The sequence below is a fragment of the Coregonus clupeaformis genome, chromosome 35, assembly GCF_020615455.1.
Source record: "Coregonus clupeaformis isolate EN_2021a chromosome 35, ASM2061545v1, whole genome shotgun sequence".
Taxonomy (NCBI): Eukaryota; Metazoa; Chordata; class Actinopteri; order Salmoniformes; family Salmonidae; genus Coregonus; species Coregonus clupeaformis.
In genome coordinates, this window is record NC_059226.1 from 22,067,881 (window position 1) to 22,090,633 (window position 22,753).

Genomic DNA, 22,753 nt, shown 5'->3' on the forward strand with positions numbered 1-22,753 from the left:
AGAGTTGTGGAGAAGTACAGATCAGGGTTGGGTTATAAAAAAACGTTGAACATCCCACGGAGCACCATTTAAATCCATTATTAAAAAAATTGAAAGAATATGGCACCACAACAAACCTGCCAAGAGAGGGCCGCCCACCAAAACTCACGGACCAGGCAAGGAGGGCATTAATCAGAGAGGCAACAAAAAGACCAAAGATGACCCTGAAGGAGCTGTAAAGCTCCACAGCGGAGATTGGAGTATCTGTCCATAGGACCACTTTAAGTCATACACTCCACAGAGCTGGGCTTTACGGAAAAGTGGCCAGAAAAAGCCCTTGCTTAAAGAAAAAAATAAGCAAACACGTTTGGTGTTCGCCAAAAGTCATGTGGGAGACTCCCCAAACATACAGTGGGGAAAAAAAGTATTTAGTCAGCCACCAATTGTGCAAGTTCTCCCACTTAAAAATATGAGAGAGGCCTGTAATTTTCATCATAGGTACACGTCAAATATGACAGACAAAATGAGAAAAGAAATTCCAGAAAATCACATTGTAGGATTTTTTATGAATTTATTTGCAAATTATGGTGGAAAATAAGTATTTGGTCAATAACAAAAGTTTCTCAATACTTTGTTATATATCCTTTGTTGGCAATGACACAGGTCAAACGTTTTCTGTAAGTCTTCACAAGGTTTTCACACACTGTTGCTGGTATTTTGGCCCATTCCTCCATGCAGATCTCCTCTAGAGCAGTGATGTTTTGGGGCTGTCGCTGGGCAACACGGACTTTCAACTCCCTCCAAAGATGTTCTATGGGGTTGAGATCTGGAGACTGGCTAGGCCACTCCAGGACCTTGAAATGCTTCTTACGAAGCCACTCCTTCGTTGCCCGGGCGGTGTTTTTGGGATCATTGTCATACTGAAAGACCCAGCCACGTTTCATCTTCAATGCCCTTGCTGATGGAAGGAGGTTTTCACTCAAAATCTCACGATACATGGCCCCATTCATTCTTTCCTTTACACGGATCAGTCGTCCTGGTCCCTTTGCAGAAAAACAGCCCCAAAGCATGATGTTTCCACCCCCATGCTTCACAGTAGGTATGGTGTTCTTTGGATGCAACTCAGCATTCTTTGTCCTCCAAACATGACGAGTTGAGTTTTTACCAAAAAGTTCTATTTTGGTTTCATCTGACCATATGACATTCTCCCAATCCTCTTCTGGATCATCCAAATGCACTCTAGCAAACTTCAGACGGGCCTGGACATGTACTGGCTTAAGCAGGGGGACACGTCTGGCACTGCAGGATTTGAGTCCCTGGTGGCATAGTGTGTTACTGATGGTAGGCTTTGTTACTCTGGTCCCAGCTCTCTGCAGGTCATTCACTAGGTCCCCCCGTGTGGTTCTGGGATTTTTGCTCACCGTTCTTGTGATCATTTTGACCCCACGGGGTGAGATCTTGCGTGGAGCCCCAGATCGAGGGAGATTATCAGTGGTCTTGTATGTCTTCTATTTCCTAATAATTGCTCCCACAGTTGATTTCTTCAAACCAAGCTGCTTACCTATTGCAGATTCAGTCTTCCCAGCCTGGTGCAGGTCTACAATTTTGTTTCTGGTGTCCTTTGACAGCTCTTTGGTCTTGGCCATAGTGGAGTTTGGAGTGTGACTGTTTGAGGTTGTGGACAGGTGTCTTTTATACTGATAACAAGTTCAAACAGGTGCCATTAATACAGGTAACGAGTGGAGGACAGAGGAGCCTCTTAAAGAAGAAGTTACAGGTCTGTGAGAGCCAGAAATCTTGCTTGTTTGTAGGTGACCAAATACTTATTTTCCACCATAATTTGCAAATAAATTCATAAAAAATCCTACAATGTGATTTTCTGGAAAAAAAATCTCAATTTGTCTGTCATAGTTGACGTGTACCTTTGATGAAAATTACAGGCCTCTCTCATCTTTTTAAGTGGCAGAACTTGCACAATTGGTGGCTGACTAAATACTTTTTTTCCCCACTGTATGGAAGAAGGTACTCTGGTCAGATGAGACTAAAATTGAGCTTTTTGGCCATCAAGGAAAACGCTTTGTCTGGCGCAAACCCAACACCTCTCATCACCCCGGGAACACCATCCCCACAGTGAAGCATGGTAGTGGGGGTGTTTTTCATTGGCAGGGACTGGGAAACTGGTCAGAATTGAAGGAATGATGGATGGCGCTAAATACAGGGAAATTCTTGAGGGAAACCTGTTTCAGTCTTCCAGAGATTTGAGACTGGGACGGAGGTTCACCTTCCAGCAGTACAATGACCCTAAGCATACTGCTAAAGCAACACTTGAGTGGTTTAAACATTTAAATGTCTTGGAATGGCCTAGTCAAAGCCCAGACCTCAATCCAATTGAGAATCTGTGGTATGACTTAAAGATTGCTGTACACCAGCGGAACCCATCCAACTTGAAGAAGCTGGAGCAGTTTTGCCTTGAAAATGGCAAAAATCCCAGTGGCTAGATGTGCCAAGCTTATAGAGACATACCCCAAGAGACTTGCAGCTGTAATTGCTGCAAAAAGTGGCTCAACAAAGTATTGACTTTGGGGGGGGTGAATAGGTATGCATGCTTAAGTTTTCTGTTTTTTTGTCTTATTTGTTGTTTGTTTCACAATAAAAAATATTTTGCATCTTCAAAGTGGTAGGCATGTTGTGTAAATCAAATGATACAAACCCCCCAAAAATCCATTTTAGTTCCAGGTTATAAGTCAACAAAATAGGAAAAATGCCAAGGGGGGTGAATACTTTTTGCAAGCCACTGTAGGTGAGCGCTGATGCCACCCTGATAAGCAGTGCCCACTTAGTCAAAACATTTTGCTTGTCCATTCCTCTCCAGGGTGCTGTTGGAGAGATGCATCGCTGCCAAGCTCCACCAGCTTTCCATCACAAAAATCATCTAACATAAATCATATAGCAGATATAGTATATGATAGAAAGAGTATGTGGCCTTTTTATGTAGCTGGCAGGCTGAATATAAAATGTATGACAATGTAATGAGACAGACTTTTTACATCATGCAGGTTTCTCCGATCAAATAGGCTAACCTAAATGGTGCCCAATCAAAAACAAGATGTGCTGACATGTTAACAAACAACATATCCTAAAAACAGGACAGGTGAGTCAAAGTAAAATGGACAATATGGATATCTCACAACTGCTGTCCAGGAGTTTAACCACGTGAGCTAAATTGTCATGATCAGAGGTTTCAAGTTTGTATCAGTCAATTTTTGACGAGCTGATCATAGCAAAAAAGAAAATACTTATGCATTTCCCACTGTGTAAACGCATTGCAAATGGGCTCAGGATAACTCCTGATAAAGTTAGGTAGCTGATATTCAGAGCTTAAATAGCCTAATTGATTAGTCACAGGAATCAGGACTAGTAAAGCAAATGCAACAGCCTGTTTTACAAACGGTGGGCCTAACACATGGATGGGCATTCATAGAATTCCATTGCAGGCCGACATGGTAGGTTACGCAGACGTCTTTTGGGCGTCTTTTTTTGGTCCTGCCTGGACCAGCAGTCTTTTCTGGTGCCATCCAGACCGGCCTTGATTTCCACGTTCACAGATGTTGGTTTTTGGGTCCGGTCTGGACCAGTCTTGATTTGGCCCAAACATAGACGTTTATGTTTGGTTCAGAATTGGTGTGGTCCGGACCGGCCTTGATTTGGTGCAAACATAGACATCTATAAATAACGTATTTTCAACTTTAATTCAGAACCGAAAATTAACCTGATTTCAACGTCCAGAAAATACATATTTTCAACGTCTGGAAAATTCATATTTTCAACGTCCTGAAAAACATATTTTCAATGTCCGGAAAATACGTATTTTCACCTTTCATTCAGAACCTAAATTGAACCTAACTTCAACGTATAGATTTTAAAAGTTTTTAAATTCATATTTGTTTTTAATTCCGATTTTTCAGGGGGTAATGCAGCACTTCCCACAGCTATGGGCGAATGAATGACACAACAATGGCCCTTAGGATCTCGTCACGATAAAATGCAATTGTGTTCGTTGTCCGTAGCTTATGCCTGCCCATACCATAACCCCACCGCCACCATGGGACATCAACAAACCACTCGCCCACACAACGCCATACATGCTGTCTGCCATCTAATATGCCATTTAGCAGACGCTTTTATCCAAAGCGACTTACAGTCATGCGTGCATAATTTTTTTTTTTTGTGTATGGGTGGTCCCGGGGATCGAACCCACTACCTTAGCGTTACAAGCGCCGTGCTCTACCAGCTGAGCTACAGAGGACCACATCTGCTCGGCACAGATGAAACCGGGATTCATCCGTGAAGAGCACACTTCTCCAACGTGCCAGTGGTCATCGAAGGTGAAGTCGGTAACTATGCCGAACTGCAGTCAGGTCAAGACCCTGGTGAGGACGACGAGCACTCAGATCAGCTTCGCGCAGGTGAAGTAGCCGGATGTGGAGGCCCTGGGCTGGCGTGGTTACACGTGGTCTGCGGTTGTGAGGCCAGTTGGACGTACTGCCAAATTCTCTAAAACAACATTGGTTTATGGTAGAGAAATTAACATTAAATTATCTGGCAAACGTTCTGGTGGACATTCCTGCAGTCAGCAGGCCAATTGCACGCTCTCTCAACTTGAGACATCTGTGGAATTGTGTTGTGTGACAAAACTGCACATTTTAGAATGACCTTTTATTGTCCCCAGCACAAGGTGCACATGTGTAATGATCATGCTGTTTAATCAGCTTCTTGATATGCCACACCTGTCAGATGGATGAATTATCTTGTCAAAAGAGAAATGCTCACTAACAGGGATGGTAATAAATGTGTGGACAAAGTGTGAGAGAAATAAGCTTTTTGTGCGTATGGAAAATTTCTGGGATCTTTTATTTTAGCTCATGAAACATGAGACCAACACTTTACATGTTTTGTTTATATTTTTGTTCAGTGTAGTACTTAATATGTATGTACAGTATATGTAACAAAAATGCTGTAAAAACAAATTTATTTTTTTCCTCCAAAGACGGGGATGGGTACAAATAAATAAAAATAAATAAGTTACTGTACAGATGTCAATTGATGTATCGCTTCCCAACAACACATGCACACACACAGACACACACACACACAGACACACACACACACGACACACACACACACAATGACACACTGACATCCGTCTTCTCCCTGCTCAGTAGAGGAATGACAGCCTGGGGCTAGTGGTTAATCTGTCCAATGGGGCGGACTCTTACTGAAATTAAAGTATGGGCTGCCACGGATACTAAGAGGCCTGACAAATGATGTCCCTTTATGTTGCCAGGGATATGCATTTGTTTTCCCTTTTTCTGACTGGTAGACAGGCAGGCTGCAGAAAAGGGGCAGGTTTGGGCAACAGATTGTAGTGTTTTGAATGTCCTCTTGCTTGTCATCCTCATGCCTGCCATTTCTCTGTCTGTCTCTCTCTCTCTCTCTCTCTCTCTCTCTCTCTCTCTCTCTCTCTCTCTCTCTCTCTCTGTGTCTCTCTCTCTCTCTCTCTGTGTCTCTCTCTCTCACTGTGTGTGTCTCTCTCTCTCTGTCTCTCTCTCTGTGTGTGTCTCTCTCTCTCTCCGTGTGTCTCTCTCTCTCTGTGTCTCTCTCTCTCTCTGTCTCTGCGTCTCTCTCACTCTGTCGCTCTCTCTCTGTGTCTCTCTCTCTGTGTGTCTCTCTCTCTGTATCTCTCTCTCTCTCTCTCTCTCTGTCTCTCTCTCTCCTCCCCTCTCTCGCTCTGTCTCTCTCGCTCTGTCTCTCTCTCTGTCTGTGTCTCTCTCTGTGTGTCTCTCTCTCTCTGTATCTCTCTCTCTCTGTGTCTCTCTCTCTGTCTCTCTCTGTCTCTCTCTCTCTCTCTCTCTCTCTCTCTCTCTCTCTCTCTCTCGTCTTTCTTTGAGAGAGTAGGAAGGACAGTCTGAAAAGGGAAAGACCAACTAAAGGTAGTTTTTGGCCTCAGTTTAGCTAACTGCAGTTGCTCTTCTCTCTGTCTTCTGTCTTATCAAGTTGTCGTCATGCCATGTCCCCAGTGTTGGTCGTTTTTCCTTTGAAAAGAGGGTGGAGAGAGGGCTAGAAGGACAGTATGAAAAGGAAATGCAGATGAATAAAAAGCTATCTTGGCTGAAGACTCATAGACTCCATTTTGTATACATCTGGCCCTTCATTGGACACTGTGTTAACAAACCTCCAAACGAGCTTCAATGCCATACAACACTCCTTGCATAGCCTCCAACTGCTCTTAAACACAAGTAAAACTAAATGCATGCTCTTCAATCTAACGCTGCTGGCACCCGCCCACCCGACTAGAATCACTACTCTCGACGGGTCTAACCTAGAGTATGTGGACAACTACAAATACCTAGGTGTCTGGTTAGACTGTAAACTCTCCTTCCAGACTCACATTAAGCATCTCCAATCCAAAGTTAAATCTAGAATCAGCTTCTTATTTCGCAACAAAGCCTCCTTCACTTATGCTGCCAAACATGCCCTCGTAAAACTGACTATCCTACCGATCCTTGACTTCGGCGAAGTCATTTACAAAATAGCCTCCAACACTCTACTCAGCAAATTGGATGTAGTCTATCACAGTGCCATCCGTTTTGTCACCAAAGCCCCATATACTACCCACCACTGTGACCTGTACGCTCTTGTTGGCTGGTCCTCACTACATATTCGTCGCCAAACCCACTGGCTCCAGGCCATCTATAAATCACTGCTAGGCAAATCCCCGCTCACAGGGTTGGTTAACTCTTGAGGTCGGTTGTGTCTCTACCAACTAATCAGCCTTTAGTTTTAACGCCCCCCCATGTTATGAATAATTTAAAAACGTAATTAAATCTTGAATCCATTGTGCCAATTGGGGCAGTTTAGAACACTGATGAGGGATGAATTCACTGAGGTTTTGTGGTGGGTTATTAGTGTTGTTGAGATGTGGTGGGTTATTAGTGTTGTGGTGGGTTATTAGTGTTGTGGTTGATTGTGGTGGGTTATTAGTGTTTTGGTTGATTGTGGTGGGTTATTAGTGTTGTTGAGATGTGGTGTCTGTATATTAGTGTTGTGGTGGGTTATTATTGTTGTGGTTGATTGTGGTGGGTTATTAGTGTTTTTGAGATGTGTTGTCTGTATTTTCTGTATCCTGTAGTTTATTTTTGCTGTTGTATTGATTTATTGAATTATCATGTTGTGAGTTGTTTGCTCTCAGGGTACCATTGTTAATAAGACCCTGGTCTCAATTGGGCTCCCCTGAATAAATATATATATATTTTTGTATACTTTCTCTCGGATCATTTCATGTCATTTCAGCAAGCCATGACCCCCACCAATGCAGATTGTTCTGAAATCGTTTCTGTAGTTAGAAACGGATAACATTAGCATTCCTGAAACATTATTTTGTTGAAATGTAATTTGATCTCTGAGAAATTAAGCTAATTGATTGCACCCAAATTGGCCATTTTAATTGATAGGATTTGTGTAATCTTCAATAAATATAGTACCTAACATCCGATTTGGAACATAACTCTTCCTAACAATGAGTAAGACATGAGGAATCCAATAAAAGTTTCAAAAGCCACCCACTGACCCAACCAGTATACAGTATCAGTTCTCTATGTTTGACAAGTAGTATAAAGATGCGGTTTGGAGTATTGCTTCTTCATCCTTTGTAATGTATGTCCTGTGAATCTGGTGATGTTTTTTTCTCCCTTGTTTAGAGAAATTAGCCATTGAAGTCGCTTGTATGATTTACCATAAATTAGTGTGAAAGTACCTTGTTTTGCCCACTGGATGGTTTCACTTAATTTGGTTTGCCTGGTTCGGATGTTTTTGTTTGTTTGGAATCAGTGGATCCCATCCTGACTCACTGTCTGGTTCCCATCAGCCTCCTCGAAGTACGTCTCTAAATACATAGCAGAACATTGGGTCCATTTCACTGGTCTGTTGCCACAGTTCAAAGGCAGGATTTGCAGAGATTGATTTTCTCCAGATGGATATAGCTGTCCTGGGTCATGTCATTCTGCCCTGGTTTAAACTCATCATTCTGCCCTGGTTTAAACCCATCATCATGCCCTGGTTTAAACCCATCATCATACTCTGGTTTAAACGCATCATCATGCCCTGGTTTAAACCCATCATCATGCCCTGGTTTAAACCCATCATTATGCCCTGGTTTAAACCCATCATCATGCCCTGGTTTAAACCCATCATCATGCCCTGGTTTAAACCCATCATCATGCCCTGGTTTAAACCCATCATCATGCCCTGGTTTAAGCCCATCATCATGCCCTGGTTTAAACCCATCATCATGCCCTGGTTTAAACCCATCATCATGCAGGCTTTTCCCATAGTAGTTGTGCTTTGTTATGAGAGCAGTCTGATAGTCTTGTTATCCATATTAGATCATGTTTCACCTCCTCTTGTCCGGGTCTGACTGGTGAACAAGAGAGTGAGGAGAGAACGGAGGAGTTATTGACCCAACAATCTCACAGCTCAAGGAGACAAAGCGGAAGTCGATGAGTCAATGTGTCTGATGGATATGATTAGCATAGTAATGAAATTAGCCACATTGCTACGTGTTTCAAAGTGTATCTCTCTCTCTCTCACACACACAACCCTGCCCCCACCTCATTCACCTCCTCTCCTGTCTCCTCCTCCTGCCGTTTCTCCTCTCCCCTCCTGTCTCCTCTTCCTGCCGTCTCTCCTCTCCCCTCTCCTGTGTCCTTCTTCTGCCATCTCTCCTCCTGCCGTCTCTCCTCTCCCCTTCTCTGCTGTCTCTTCCTCCTGCTGTCTCTCCTCTCCTTCTCCTCCTGTCTCTCACCTCCTCTCCTCTCTCCTCCTGCCTTCTCTCCTCTCCCCTTCTCTCCTGTCTCTTCCTCCTCCCGTCTCTCCCCTCCTCTCCTCTCTCCTCCTGCCTTCTCTCCTCTCCCCTTCTCTCCTGTCTCTTCCTCCTCCCGTCTCTCCCCTCCTCTCCTCTCTCCTCCTGCCTCCTCTCCCCTCCTCTCCTGTCTGCTTCTTCTGCATCAGTGGTGCAGGGAATTACTTATTTGTTACTGGCTGTTACCTTGCTGCTGGCAGCTTCATCTTTGAGCCTTGTATCCTGATGAACCTTTGTATCGATCCAAGTTCCTTCTCTCTTACAATCTATCTCACCATAGTACTCCATGACAGCCCCTGTCTTGACAAACACATGCCCACACACACACACTCACCCACCCACACACTCACTCACACATACACAATGGCACCCTATTCCGTATGTAGTGCACTACTTTTCACCAGGGCCCATAGGGACTGTCTGAAGCACTCAGGATGGATGGGGCTCAAGGCTGGGGTTTCACTGACAGCTGAATGATGTGGTTAAGTACAGGGCCACCGGCAGTTACCTGAGCCACTGACATTACCACTAGCCTTTTACTGTGTCGTTGTCAGATCTCTGTGTGACTGGAGAAAGAGACATCGAGTGACTTGAGGGCTGCTCACATAGATTTTTAACTCAGAACATACAGTGGGGGAAAAAAGTATTTAGTCAGCCACCAATTGTGCAAGTTCTCCCACTTAAAAAGATGAGAGAGGCCTGTAATTTTCATCATAGGTACACGTCAACTATGACAGACAAAATGAGAAAAGAAATTCCAGAAAATCACATTGTTGGATTTTTTATGAATTTATTTGCAAATTATGGTGGAAAATAAGTATTTGGTCAATAACAAAAGTTTCTCAATACTTTGTTATATACCCTTTGTTGGCAATGACACAGGTCAAACGTTTTCTGTAAGTCTTCACAAGGTTTTCACACACTGTTGCTGGTATTTTGGCCCATTCCTCCATGCAGATCTCCTCTAGAGCAGTGATGTTTTGGGGCTGTCGCTGGGCAACACGGACTTTCAACTCCCTCCAAAGATTTTCTATGGGGTTGAGATCTGGAGACTGGCTAGGCCACCCCAGGACCTTGAAATGCTTCTTACGAAGCCACTCCTTCGTTGCCCGGGCGGTGTTTGGGATCATTGTCATGCTGAAAGACCCAGCCACGTTTCATCTTCAATGCCCTTGCTGATGGAAGGAGGTTTTCACTCAAAATCTCACGATACATGGCCCCATTCATTCTTTCCTTTACACGGATCAGTCGTCCTGGTCCCTTTGCAGAAAAACAGCCCAAAGCATGATGTTTCCACCCCCATGCTTCACAGTAGGTATGGTGTTATTTGGATGCAACTCAGCATTCTTTGTCCTCCAAACACGACGAGTTGAGTTTTTACCAAAAAGTTCTATTTTGGTTTCATCTGACCATATGCCATTCTCCCAATCCTCTTCTGGATCATCCAAATGCACTCTAGCAAACTTCAGACGGGCCTGGACATGTACTGGCTTAAGCAGGGGGACACGTCTGGCACTGCAGGATTTGAGTCCCTGGCGGCGTAGTGTGTTACTGATGGTAGGCTTTGTTACTTTGGTCCCAGCTCTCTGCAGGTCATTCACTAGGTCCCCCCGTGTGGTTCTGGGATTTTTGCTCACCGTTCTTGTGATCATTTTGACCCCACGGGGTGAGATCTTGCGTGGAGCCCCAGATCGAGGGAGATTATCAGTGGTCTTGTATGTCTTCCATTTCCTAATAATTGCTCCCACAGTTGATTTCTTCAAACCAAGCTGCTTACCTATTGCAGATTCAGTCTTCCCAGCCTGGTGCAGGTCTACAATTTTGTTTCTGGTGTCCTTTGACAGCTCTTTGGTCTTGGCCATAGTGGAGTTTGGAGTGTGACTGTTTGAGGTTGTGGACAGGTGTCTTTTATACTGATAACAAGTTCAAACAGGTGCCATTAATACAGGTAACGAGTGGAGGACAGAGGAGCCTCTTAGAAGAAGTTACAGGTCTGTGAGAGCCAGAAATCTTGCTTGTTTGTAGGTGACCAAATACTTATTTTCCACCATAATTTGCAAATAAATTCATTTAAAATCCTACAATGTGATTTTCTGGAAAATTTTTTCTCAATTTGTCTGTCATATTTGACGTGTACCTATGATGAAAATTACAGGCCTCTCTCATCTTTTTAAGTGGGAGAACTTGCACAATTGGTGGCTGACTAAATACTTTTTTCCCCACTGTATACATGACTGTAAGCAGACACACACACACGCACAAAAAAAAAAAAGACGCGGCACAATTTGTATACTTTTATTTATTTTTATTTATATAAAATAGACAACATACTCTTATCAAACTTACTATACTTACCAATTTGCTATCCTATCTTATCTTGCTACGACTTCTACTAAATAAATCAGAGATTCACAGGAAGCCCATCTCTGCAGCCAACTCCAACACCCACGGAATGGCTTCCAGCTTCTCCATTTCTTCATCAGTAAAAAGCCACTGGTCGCCAGAGCTCACACGCTGCTGGTATAACTCCGTCCTCACTCTCAACTTGGGCTGTTACGGTGACCGTATTACCTCCACAGCGGCGGTCACGAGTCATGACGGCAGTCAAATTCCACGTGACCGTTTAGTCATGGTAATTAGGCTTCTCCAAGCTCTGATGCTGCTGATGGTAGCCTACCAAACTTGCTAACTGCCTGGTACTCAGCACTCTATTGTCCCTCTAATCACTCTGACATCAATGCAAATGTAATCGAAAATCTAATCAGACACCGCATGAGAGCCCATGAGCTCATGTTGCGCAACATTTCTATAGGCTATGCAATTGCGTGAGAAAACAGAGTGATGGCCTCTATTAAAAAGAGGAGGATCCCATCAGCTTTCTATAGGCTAGGCCTATTCTATTTACTTTTCAACTTTCCTAATATAAGCACATTGCTTCTCTTTACAACAGGAGTATAGCCTACCTGGCTGGCATGAAAATGAACCACGGGAAAAGCGTCCTCCATTCGCTATTTAAGCGTATAGATTACATGTATTTTCGAGACAGGTGCATGATAATGGTCCATTCTAAATCAAAACAAATTTCACACATATAAACTCAGCAAAAAAAGAAACGTCCTCTCACTGTCAACTGCGTTTATTTTCAGCAAACTTAACATGTGTAAATATTTGTATGAACATAACAAGATTCAACAACTGAGACATAAACTGAACAAGTTCCACAGACATGTGACTAACATAAATGGAATAATGTGTCCCTGAACAAAGGGGGGGGGGTCAAAATCTAAAGTAACAGTCAGTATCTGGTGTGGCCACCAGCTGCATTAAGTACTGCAGTGCATCTCCTCCTCATGGACTGCACCAGATTTGCCAGTTCTTGCTGTGAGATGTTACCCCACTCTTCCACCAAGGCACCTGCAAGTTCCCGGACATTTCTAGGGGAATGGCCCTAGCCCTCATCCTCCGATCCAACAGGTCCCAGATGTGCTCAATGGGATTGAGAACCGGGCTCTTCGCTGGCCATGGCAGAACACTGACATTCCTGTCTTGCAGGAAATCACCACTGGCTGGTGGCAGTCATGCTGGAGGGTCATGTCAGGATGAGCCTGCAGGAAGGGTACCACATGAGGGAGGAGGATGTCTTCCCTGTAATGCACAGCATTGAGATTGCCTGCAATGACAACAAGCTCAGTCTGATGATGCTGTGACACACCGCCCCAGACCATGACGGACCCTCCACCTCCAAATTGATCCCGCTCCAGAGTACAGGCCTCGGTGTAACGCTCATTCCTTCGACGATAAACGCGAATCCGACCATCACCCCTGGTGAGACAAAACCGCAACTCGTCAGTGAAGAGCACTTTTTGACAGTCCTGTCTGGTCCAGCGACGGTGGGTTTGTGCCCATAGGCGACATTGTTGCCGGTGATGTCTGGTGAGGACCTGCCTTACAACAGGCCTACAAGCCCTCAGTCCAGCCTCTCTCAGCCTATTGCGGACAGTCTGAGCACTGATGGAGGGATTGTGCGTTCCTGGTGTAACTCGGGCAGTTGTTGTTGCCATCCTGTACATGTCCCGCAGGTGTGATGTTCGGATGTACCGATCCTGTGCAGGTGTTGTTACACGTGGTCTGCCACTGCGAGGACGATCAGCTGTCCGTCCTGTCTCCCTGTAGTGCTGTCTTAGGCGTCTCACAGTATGGACATTGCAATTTATTGCCCTGGCCACATCTGCAGTCCTCATGCCTCCTTGCAGCATGCCTAAGGCATGTTCACGCAGATGAGCAGGGACCCTGGGCATCTTTCTTTTGGTGTTTTTCAGAGTCAGTAGAAAGGCCTCTTTAGTGTCCTAAGTTTTCATAACTGTGACCTTAATTGCCTACCGTCTGTAAGCTGTTAGTGTCTTAACAACCGTTCCACGTGCATGTTCATTAATTGTTTATGGTTAATTGAACAAGCATGGGAAACGGTGTTTAAACCCTTTACAATGAAGATCTGTGAAGTTATTTGGATTTTTACAAATTATCTTTGAAAGACAGAGTCCTGAAAAAGGGACGTTTATTTTTTTGCTGAGTTTATTATTTAGTATATGTAAAGACAAGATTAAATCAAGAATAGTCTGATGGGTGACAATATCAGCCTATCACTTGTGAATGATGCCCAGCTTGTGTGCAGTAAGGCAAGAAACAACGCATGCCTTTTATATTCGCACACCTCATGTAGCCTAGCCCATAGGCCTATATGTTTTGATAAGGTTTGTATCACAACGAAAGTGGCCAAATAACTTCTTAAAATTAAGCACATTAATCTGCTTTACAAGGGTGTAGAGCCTAACTGGCATACATACGCAGCGCGTGAGTTTCAAGTTTGGGGAAGAAAATGTTCACCATAAAAATGTACCTTTATAATAAAAGCATTACATGCATAATCGCATTTGCGGTCACTTTTGAGAATGGTGTTTTCCCGCTAATTGATTGCATTTTGCCATGTGCGCATTGCTGCGCTTATAATGTGAAGAAATAGCCTAATAGTTTATCAACATTTTAAGCTAAACTTTATGATCTGTTGCGTCAGCCTCATTGCTTAAGAAATGTTTTTTGATGCTAGTGGTTGTATTCATTTGGGATCTATCGCATCCCACAACTGTCCCAGACTATGTTTGGAATACTTATTTCTTGCACAGAATAGAACAGGTCTACTTTTTTACTATGGGGGATAGTAGATTGACATAGGCTAGTGTTTTTGCTGTTCGTTAGGCCTACTCATCTTGTTGGCTGACAAAAAGTACATGTGGACAGTAATTCCAATATCTTCCATATGCGCCTCGGAATTGGATAAGTTGCGTCCCTGATGTGTCTGTCTTCACTTGTAGCCTGTGAGAAAGACCCGATCACGTGACGGGTATTGGCTAATAAGAATTGAGCTATCTGAGAGAGCCATTTGAGTGAGAGGTGCTTCGGAGCACGCAGCCGGGAGAAGGGAAGTATAATTATTATATACAGCCCAAGGGCACAACGGCCACTGGCCGCAAAAGGCATGTCGTTTTTTAGGGGGCATTACGGCCACATAAAGGGGATGCCGCCGGGAAATACGAGGCATTATCAAGTGCTTGTCAAATTGTTAATGAGAGACTGATGAAGTGTGTGCAGCCTGCGCAAATAACAAAGAAGAGCTCATGCCTTAAATGCAACTTTTTTCAAATCATCATTAGAGTCGCATCATGCAGCCTTAAGAAAATACCCTTTCTATTTTATTCAGCTATGTTCAATTGTAGTCTTCATACTATAAAATAATATAAAATAATGCCATGGAATTCTAAGCAAATCTTGTCTGCTAAATGAACTAGTGTAGCCCACAGCCATATGGTATATCCTGATCAGGGCCTAACAAAAGGACAACTCAGAGTATGCTATTCTGTTCTTCTGAAATAGACTACATTTTCTTAATTCATGTTTCTCTAGACCCGTCTAAAATAAACAATGGATTTATTGTGACGGTGTAGGCTATATTACATGGATTTATTAGACTTTTTCAAATGTAGATGTTCCAAAGGTCTGCATCAGTGGAGGTGCTAAATGTGTTTTATGTTAAATAACGGTCAATTACTTGTGAGACCGGCAGTTACAGTGCCTTCGGAAAGTATTCAGACCCCTTGAGTTTTTCCACATTTTGTTACGTTACAGCATTATTCTAAAATGGATTAAATAAAAAAGGTCCTTAGCAATCTACACACAATACCCCATAATGACAAAGTGAAAACAGGTTTTTAGAAATTTTAGCAAATGTATTAAAAATTAAAAACAGATACCTTAATTACATAAGTATTCAGACCCTTTGCTATGAGACTCGAAATTGCGCTCAGGTGCATCCTGTTTCCATTGATCATCCTTGAGATGTTTTTACAACTTTGATTGGAGTCCACCTGTGGTAAATTCAATTGATTGGACATGATTTGGAAAGGCACACACCTGTCTATATAAGGTCTCACAGTTGACAGTGCATATCAGAGCAAAAACCAAGCCATGAGGTCGAAGGAATTGTCCGTAGAGATCCGAGACAGGATTGTGTCGAGGCTAAGATCTGGGGAAGGGTACCAAAACATTTCTGCAGCATTGAAGGTCCCCAAGAACACAGTGGCCTCCATTATTCTTAAATGGAAGAAGTTTGGAACCACCAAGACTATTCCTAGAGCTGGCCACCTGTCCAAACTGAACAATCGGGGGAGAAGGGCCTTGGTCAGGTAGGTGACCAAGAACCTGATGGTCACTCTGACAGAGCTCTAGAGTTCCTCTGTGGAGATGGGAGAACCTTCCAGAAGGACAACCATCTCTGCAGCACTCCACCAATCAGGCCTTTATGGTAGAGTGGCCAGACGGAAGCCACTCCTCAGTAAAAGGCACATGACAGCCCGCTTGGAGTTTGCCAAAAGGCACCCAAAGACTCTCAGAACATGAGAAACAATATTCTCTGGTCTGATGAAACCTATTGAACTCTTTGGCCTGAATGCCAAGCGTCACGTCTGGAGGTGAAGCATGGTGGTGGCAGCGTCATGCTGTGGGGATGTTTTTCAGTGGCAGGGACTGGGAGACTAGTCAGGATTGAGGGAAAGATGAACGGAGCAAAGTACAGAGAGATTCTTGATGAAAACCTGCTCCAGAGCGCTCAGGACCTCAGACTGGGGAGAAGGTTCACCTTCCAACACAACAACGACCCTAAGCACACAGCCAAGACAATGCAGGAGTGGCTTCGGGACAAGTCTCTGAATGTCTTTGAGTGGCCCAGCCAGAGCCCGGACTTGAACCCGATCGAACATCTCTGGAGAGACCTGAAAATAGTTGTGCAGCGACGCTCCCCATCCAACCTGACAGAGCTTGAGAGGATCTGCAGAGAAGAATGGGAGAAACTCCCCAAATACAGGTGTGCCAAGCTTGTAGTGTCATACCCAAGAAGAATCGAGGCTGTAATTGCTGCCAAAGCTGCTTCAACAAAGTACTGAGTAAAGGGTCTGAATACTTATGTAAATGTGATATTTCAGTTTTTTATAAATTAGCATACATTTCAAAAAAACTGTTTTTGCTTTGTCATTATGGGGTAATGTGTGTAGACAAACAATTTAATACATTTTAGAATAAGGTTGTAACCTAACAAAATGTGGAAAAAGTCAAGGGGTCTGAATACTTTCCGAAGGCATTGTATTTGCTTGACAATCACTGGCTGACAAAATGTAATGACCTCCTCAGCCCTCCTCTCAATTCCACCTTGCACCTGTACTCCATGTGCTGGTGGAACAGACCGTGTTTCTCATGTTCAGGCAGGCACTGGTGGTGGCAGCGGAAGCTGGCCATGTGTAGGGACCGGAACTTCCAGTACCACTCACAATGCAAGATCTCTGAGAAACTGGGCCTGACCTAAATTCAGACATACAACCAGTTCTAGATGTACCTTAATGCATTTTAAACATTGAATGTGAGAAATACACAAAAATAAGTAATGAACCAAGTCCTGGTAAGAACACAGTATTTGGCTCTTAAGATTGATGACGATAGAATCTGATGGTCTTGCAGGAAGATGCTGATCTCCCTGTGCTATTAATGGTCCAGACTGATCAAATCGCTGGGTTTAGAAGCTGATTGTTTAAAACTGGCCAACTTTAGATAGCAGAAGCAAGTTGCATGTCTAGTCTTGCGGTTGTTGCCACCAAAAGTGAGTTCCAAATCAACATTGGTGCCTATCAACCAAACATTCTAACATTTATAATTCTATTAAAGTTGCAATTTTCAGTTTTGATAACATCATATTCAATAGTAATTTTATTTTTATGGAAGGATCACCATGGCAAAGACATTGAATGTGTTTCAAATCAACACTGTTGCTCTAATCAACCAAACATTCTAATTTCAAACATTCTACCAACTTTGTATAGGTTGATTTTGTATTTCAGAATTGTCATGACAATGAAAAATAGTGAAATTAATGGCTGTACTGTGCATCATGTAAAATCAGTTTTATTGAACACAACACGCAAATGCACTAATTACCCAGATATGTTGTGATATGCAATTTGCCATCCACTCTGTTTCTATGCTTCATTGTGGAATTATAAAACACACATACACTTGCGTGCACACACACACATACACACACACAGGCTCGCTCACACACACACACACACACACACACACACACACACACACACACACACACAGGCTCACCATTTTTAATTTCACCCTTTAAACAAATGAAAGCCATTTTGAGTGCTACTTAATTAAAATTGAAAAGTTATCGCCCGGTGAGAAAAAATAGTGTTTCTCATTAGAGCGGATAGATAGGCTATTAGGATGAAGCTCGGCGCTGCACTCATATCCTGTGTGTCTCATCAAAACCACTTACTGAGGTGGCCTGAGGCCAGAGAGGAGAGGGAGACATGGAGAGAGCAGAAACGAGGATGTGGTGTGGTTGGGGGGGGAGACTTCCTTGAGGTACAGGCTGTTCATTTCCCTTTCAAATTGGTGGTGTGTTTAAATAGCCTGACATTGGCTGGATCACACGCACACACACACACCTCACTAATACGTTGTTTGTTATCTCTGTATATCAGTTAGCCTACTCTGCCCAGAGTGGGTGGAAACCCGCTTTGGTGATGACGTTTCACTTCCTTATGTTATAAAATACATTTTACCAAGACAAATGGGACTCTTCATGTTCTGAATCGTTCAGTGGGGTCTTTCTCGAGCATATCATTAACATTATATCCAAAAAGTCAGATTTCGTAACCTAATACATCTGATAATAAGCACTGAGCTCTGTCGCTCTGAGCGGTGCAGCGTTATCACCTAAACTTTTGAGGATTTTACATTTTGTGGTCGTCTTCCAAGTTGTTTCCGCTGGTTGTAAATAGCAAAATTAGCATGATACGAGTTGAATTAAATGTAAAAGGATTCGACAGTGCTCCGTTGACATTTCACAGAGATGCGCTTGTTTTTGTGAGAAGTCTTCAAGAAAGTACAGGAACTTCACAGTAATATGAACAGCGTATATTAAAATACTACACTGAACTCAAATATAAACGCAACAATTTCAAAGATTTTACTGAGTTACAGTTCATATAAGGAAATCAGTCAATTGAAATAAATTAATTTGGCGTTAATCTATGGATTTCCCATGACTGGTAATAGAGATATGCATCTGTTGGACACAGGTACCTTAAAAAAAAAGTAGGGGCGTGGATCAGAAAACCAATCAGTATCTGGTGTGACCACCATTTGCCTCATGCAGCACGACACATCTTCTTCGCATAAGGTTGAGCAGGCTGTTGATTGTGGCCTGTGGAATGTTGTTCCACTCCTCTTCAATGGCTGTGCGAAGTTGCTGGATATTGGCGGGAACTGGAACACGCTGTCGTACACGTCGATCCAGAGCATCCCAAACATGCTCAATGGGTGACGTGTCTGGTGACTATGCATGGAAGAACTGGGACATTTTCAGCTTCCAGGAATTGTGTACAGATCCTTACGACATGGGGCCGTGCATTATCATGCTGAAACATGAGGTGATGGTGGTGGATGAATGGCACGACAATGGGCCTCAGGATCTCGTCACGGTATCTCTGTGCATTCAAATTGCCATCGATAAAATGCAATTGTGTTTGTTGTCCGTAGCTTATGCCTGCCCATACCATAACCCCACCGCCACCATGGGGCTCTCTGTTCACAACATTTAGATCAGCAAACCACTCGCCCACAAGACACCATAAACGCTGTCTGCCATCTACCCGATACAGTTGAAACCAGGATTAATCTCTGAAGAGCACACTTCTCCAGCATGCCAGTGGCCATCGAAGGTGAACATTTGCCCACTGAAGTCTGTTACGATGCCAAACTGCAGTCAGGTCAAGACTCTGGACGGATGACAGCACATTTTAGAGTGGCCTTTTATTGTTACCAGCACAAGATCAGCATCTTGATATGCCACACCTGTCAGGTGGATTATCTTGGCAAAGGAGAAATGCTCACTAACAGGGATGTAAACAAATTTGTGCCCAATTTGAGAGAAATAAGCTTTTTGTGCGTATGGAAAATGTCTGAGATCTTTTATTTCAGCTCATGAAACATGGGACCAACACTTTACATGTTGTGTTTATATTTTTGTTCAGTGTATATGTTATGTCTCAAAATCGATATCTATCTGACCTCTATATTGTTTTATGTCCTCCGGATTTGAGAAGAAAGATGACAAGTTCAATGGTAAGCCGGTCCGGTAGCCTTAAAAGTCGCACAGCATCCAGCCTAGCTGACCTGACACTATTTTCCTGATTTATGACCACTTTATTTCTCTGGCCTCCATTGATTTAGTCGCCCTAATTTTGACCGTCCTACAAAGGTAAAAACTCCAATAAATTTTGAACGGATTATGATAGAGACATGAGGTTTGGACCATTGGTTTTCTTAGAGGATTATCTACATAATTAAGATATTATTTACCCATTGGTCAAATGATGAGCTTTGATTGGATACCCTACACTGTGGTCGCTGTTGTTTCCTCTCTCAATCACCATGCAGTGTTATGAGCAAATACTTGTGGCAGCCTCAGCTGGTTTCAACCAAGCTTGGAGAGCAAGAGAGAATCATGAGGCCAAGGGAGTTCAACTGGGTTCTGTTTATTAGGCACCAAACAGAAGAAAACGGACTGAAACAGGCATGAACTACCTAAGCTTGTCCAATAAGAAATGCTCATTTTTTGTTTTCCGTCGCAAAACTACCTAACGACCAGATCGTAACTGTATACCAGGTTTATGTGATGTGACCCTTCTGTGGGGTTCAAACTGCCCATGCTGTTTGTGTGTACATGGGGTTGGAGAGTTGGTCATAGTCTGCTTGTAGAGATGATCCTACTAGCTCAGCACTGGGAATAAACACCAGTTTAATTATTTTTCTTCTGTTAAGTCAAACCGCAGTTACCTTGCCAGCTACATCAGTCAATTAAAGAGTAGCCAGCAGAGGCTACATTAAATTTTTTGGTTAAATGTTTTATTTTTTCTCTGTAATACTACAATTTTATGAAGTTGGCTTTAGCTAGCCCAGATACAGTAGGTTCCAAATCTCCCATCCTCATTACTAGCTACCAATCAAGTTAGAGTAGCTAGCTTGTCTAACTGTCTTAGCTGGCATGTCTGCTGGTAAGGTTGGTAGACTTTAGAAAAGCAAGCAATGACTAAATGTACTGAATAAGACTCACATTCCTTTCAATCTTTTACTCAGATTTTAGCAGAGAAGCATATTACATTTCTTTAAAAAAAAGAACCACCAGTCAGGAGGATACAGACAGCTCAAGAGGTATGTTTAGATATGCAGAAAAATAAACATGTTTTGACATAGAATTTAATAATAATGATTATGGCTCTAGATTGCAGGAAAAAGCTGTTTCAGGTGTTTGAAAAATGAAAATTACGCCAACCACCCCCCCAGCCATCCTCACGTACTTTATGTCCCCACAGATGTTTGGGGTGCATAACGCCCTTGGTAGCCAGTCTCTGCTCTACTTGCTTGTACAACTCGGAGAAAGAGTGCAACACATACTAACAGCAGCTGCCTCTGTTCAACTCTCCCGTGCCGGCCTGTATGTGTGTTGATAAGAGTCTCTGTCACTGACATCTATCTCTGTGTTCTGGCTCCTTCAGGATTGAAGACCTACCTGATCTCAGGGAGGAAGGTGGAGCCGTGCCACTGTAGCTGTTCCCAGCTTGGCCTGGCTGGCTTGGAGCCTGGGGGGGACACCCGCTGTCCCACACCCCGTGCCCACACCCCAGATGGACCCCCCAGAGCCCCCTCAGCCTGCGGCCTACCCCAGGAAGGGGATCCCGACAGGGCCAAGGTGAGGACATGGTATACCTGCAGGGTAAAGGGGAGATGAGGGTCAGGTGTGTGCTCATTCCCCTTTTTGGTGGTTTTCTACTGTGAAAGATGGATAGCCATATTCTTTGGTTGTTAACATTCTGTACTTTGACGGGTCATAGTGGATCAAATGTTTAGCCCAGTAGACATCTCTTCAGAACATAATTGTAGGGCCCTGTGTTTTGAGCAGTCATGTGACATGAGATTGTATTCTGTATTTTAAGCCTTATCCAGACATGAGAATTACACCAAAAATGAAAGCAATTGTCTGAGGATGGTGTTGGACCATCTGACCTAAAAAGTTAATCAAAGTTGAAATGAAGGTTAAAATCCAGGCATGTTACATAATTGTGCAAAACACAGCGCCCTAACTTAACAAGATATCCACATCTGGCTGACCCTTGCTTATCCACAACGCATATAATATAATATTCACCAACAGAGACAATTCTCTACTCTGTTACTGTTACTCATAAAGTGTAGGAGTGCTGACCTAGGATCAGGTCCCCCCTGAGTCTTATTCATTATGATCTAAAAGGCAAACCTGATCCTAGATCAGCACTCCTACTCTGAATACGGGCCCAGGTGAATGTGTTGACATTAGTGTAAATCCTATTTGGTTCTAGTGTCATGATGGAGTAATGAGGCGCCATATAGGTCAAAGACCTTAGAGACAAGATACTGTATATTTACTCTGCTGCTATTCCTACAGTGGGGAAAAAAAGTATTTAGTCAGCCACCAATTGTGCAAGTTCTCCCACTTAAAAAGATGAGAGAGGCCTGTAATTTTCATCATAGGTACACGTCAACTATGACAGACAAAATGAGATTTTTTTTTTTACAGAAAATCACATTGTAGGATTTTTAATGAATTTATTTGCAAATTATGGTGGAAAATAAGTATTTGGTCAATAACAAAAGTTTCTCAATACTTTGTTATATACCCTTTGTTGGCAATGACACAGGTCAAACGTTTTCTGTAAGTCTTCACAAGGTTTTCACACACTGTTGCTGGTATTTTGGCCCATTCCTCCATGCAGATCTCCTCTAGAGCAGTGATGTTTTGGGGCTGTCACTGGGCAACACGGACTTTCAACTCCCTCCAAAGATTTTCTATGGGGGTTGAGATCTGGAGACTGGCTAGGCCACTCCAGGACCTTGAAATGCTTCTTACGAAGCCACTCCTTCGTTGCCCGGGCGGTGTGTTTGGGATCATTGTCATGCTGAAAGACCCAGCCACGTTTCATCTTCAATGCCCTTGCTGATGGAAGGAGGTTTTTCACTCAAAATTTCACGATACATGGCCCCATTCATTCTTTCCTTTACACGGATCAGTCGTCCTGGTCCCTTTGCAGAAAAACAGCCCCAAAGCATGATGTTTCCACCCCCATGCTTCACAGTAGGTATGGTGTTCTTTGGATGCAACTCAGCATTCTTTGTCCTCCAAACAAGACGAGTTGAGTTTTTACC

At 43.3% G+C, this 22,753-nt stretch overlaps 1 protein-coding gene across 2 annotated transcripts in view; it reads left to right on the plus strand.

The window, feature by feature from the left end:
- LOC121551797 (adenylate cyclase type 9-like) overlaps positions 1-22,753 on the plus strand; it is a 128,940-nt gene that overhangs the window by 87,226 nt on the left and 18,961 nt on the right. For both annotated transcript variants that reach the window (XM_045210926.1, XM_045210927.1), the window contains exon 2: positions 21,070-21,263. In XM_045210926.1, coding sequence (XP_045066861.1) covers positions 21,070-21,263 — 194 coding nt within the window. The remainder of the gene's footprint in view (positions 1-21,069; positions 21,264-22,753) is intronic.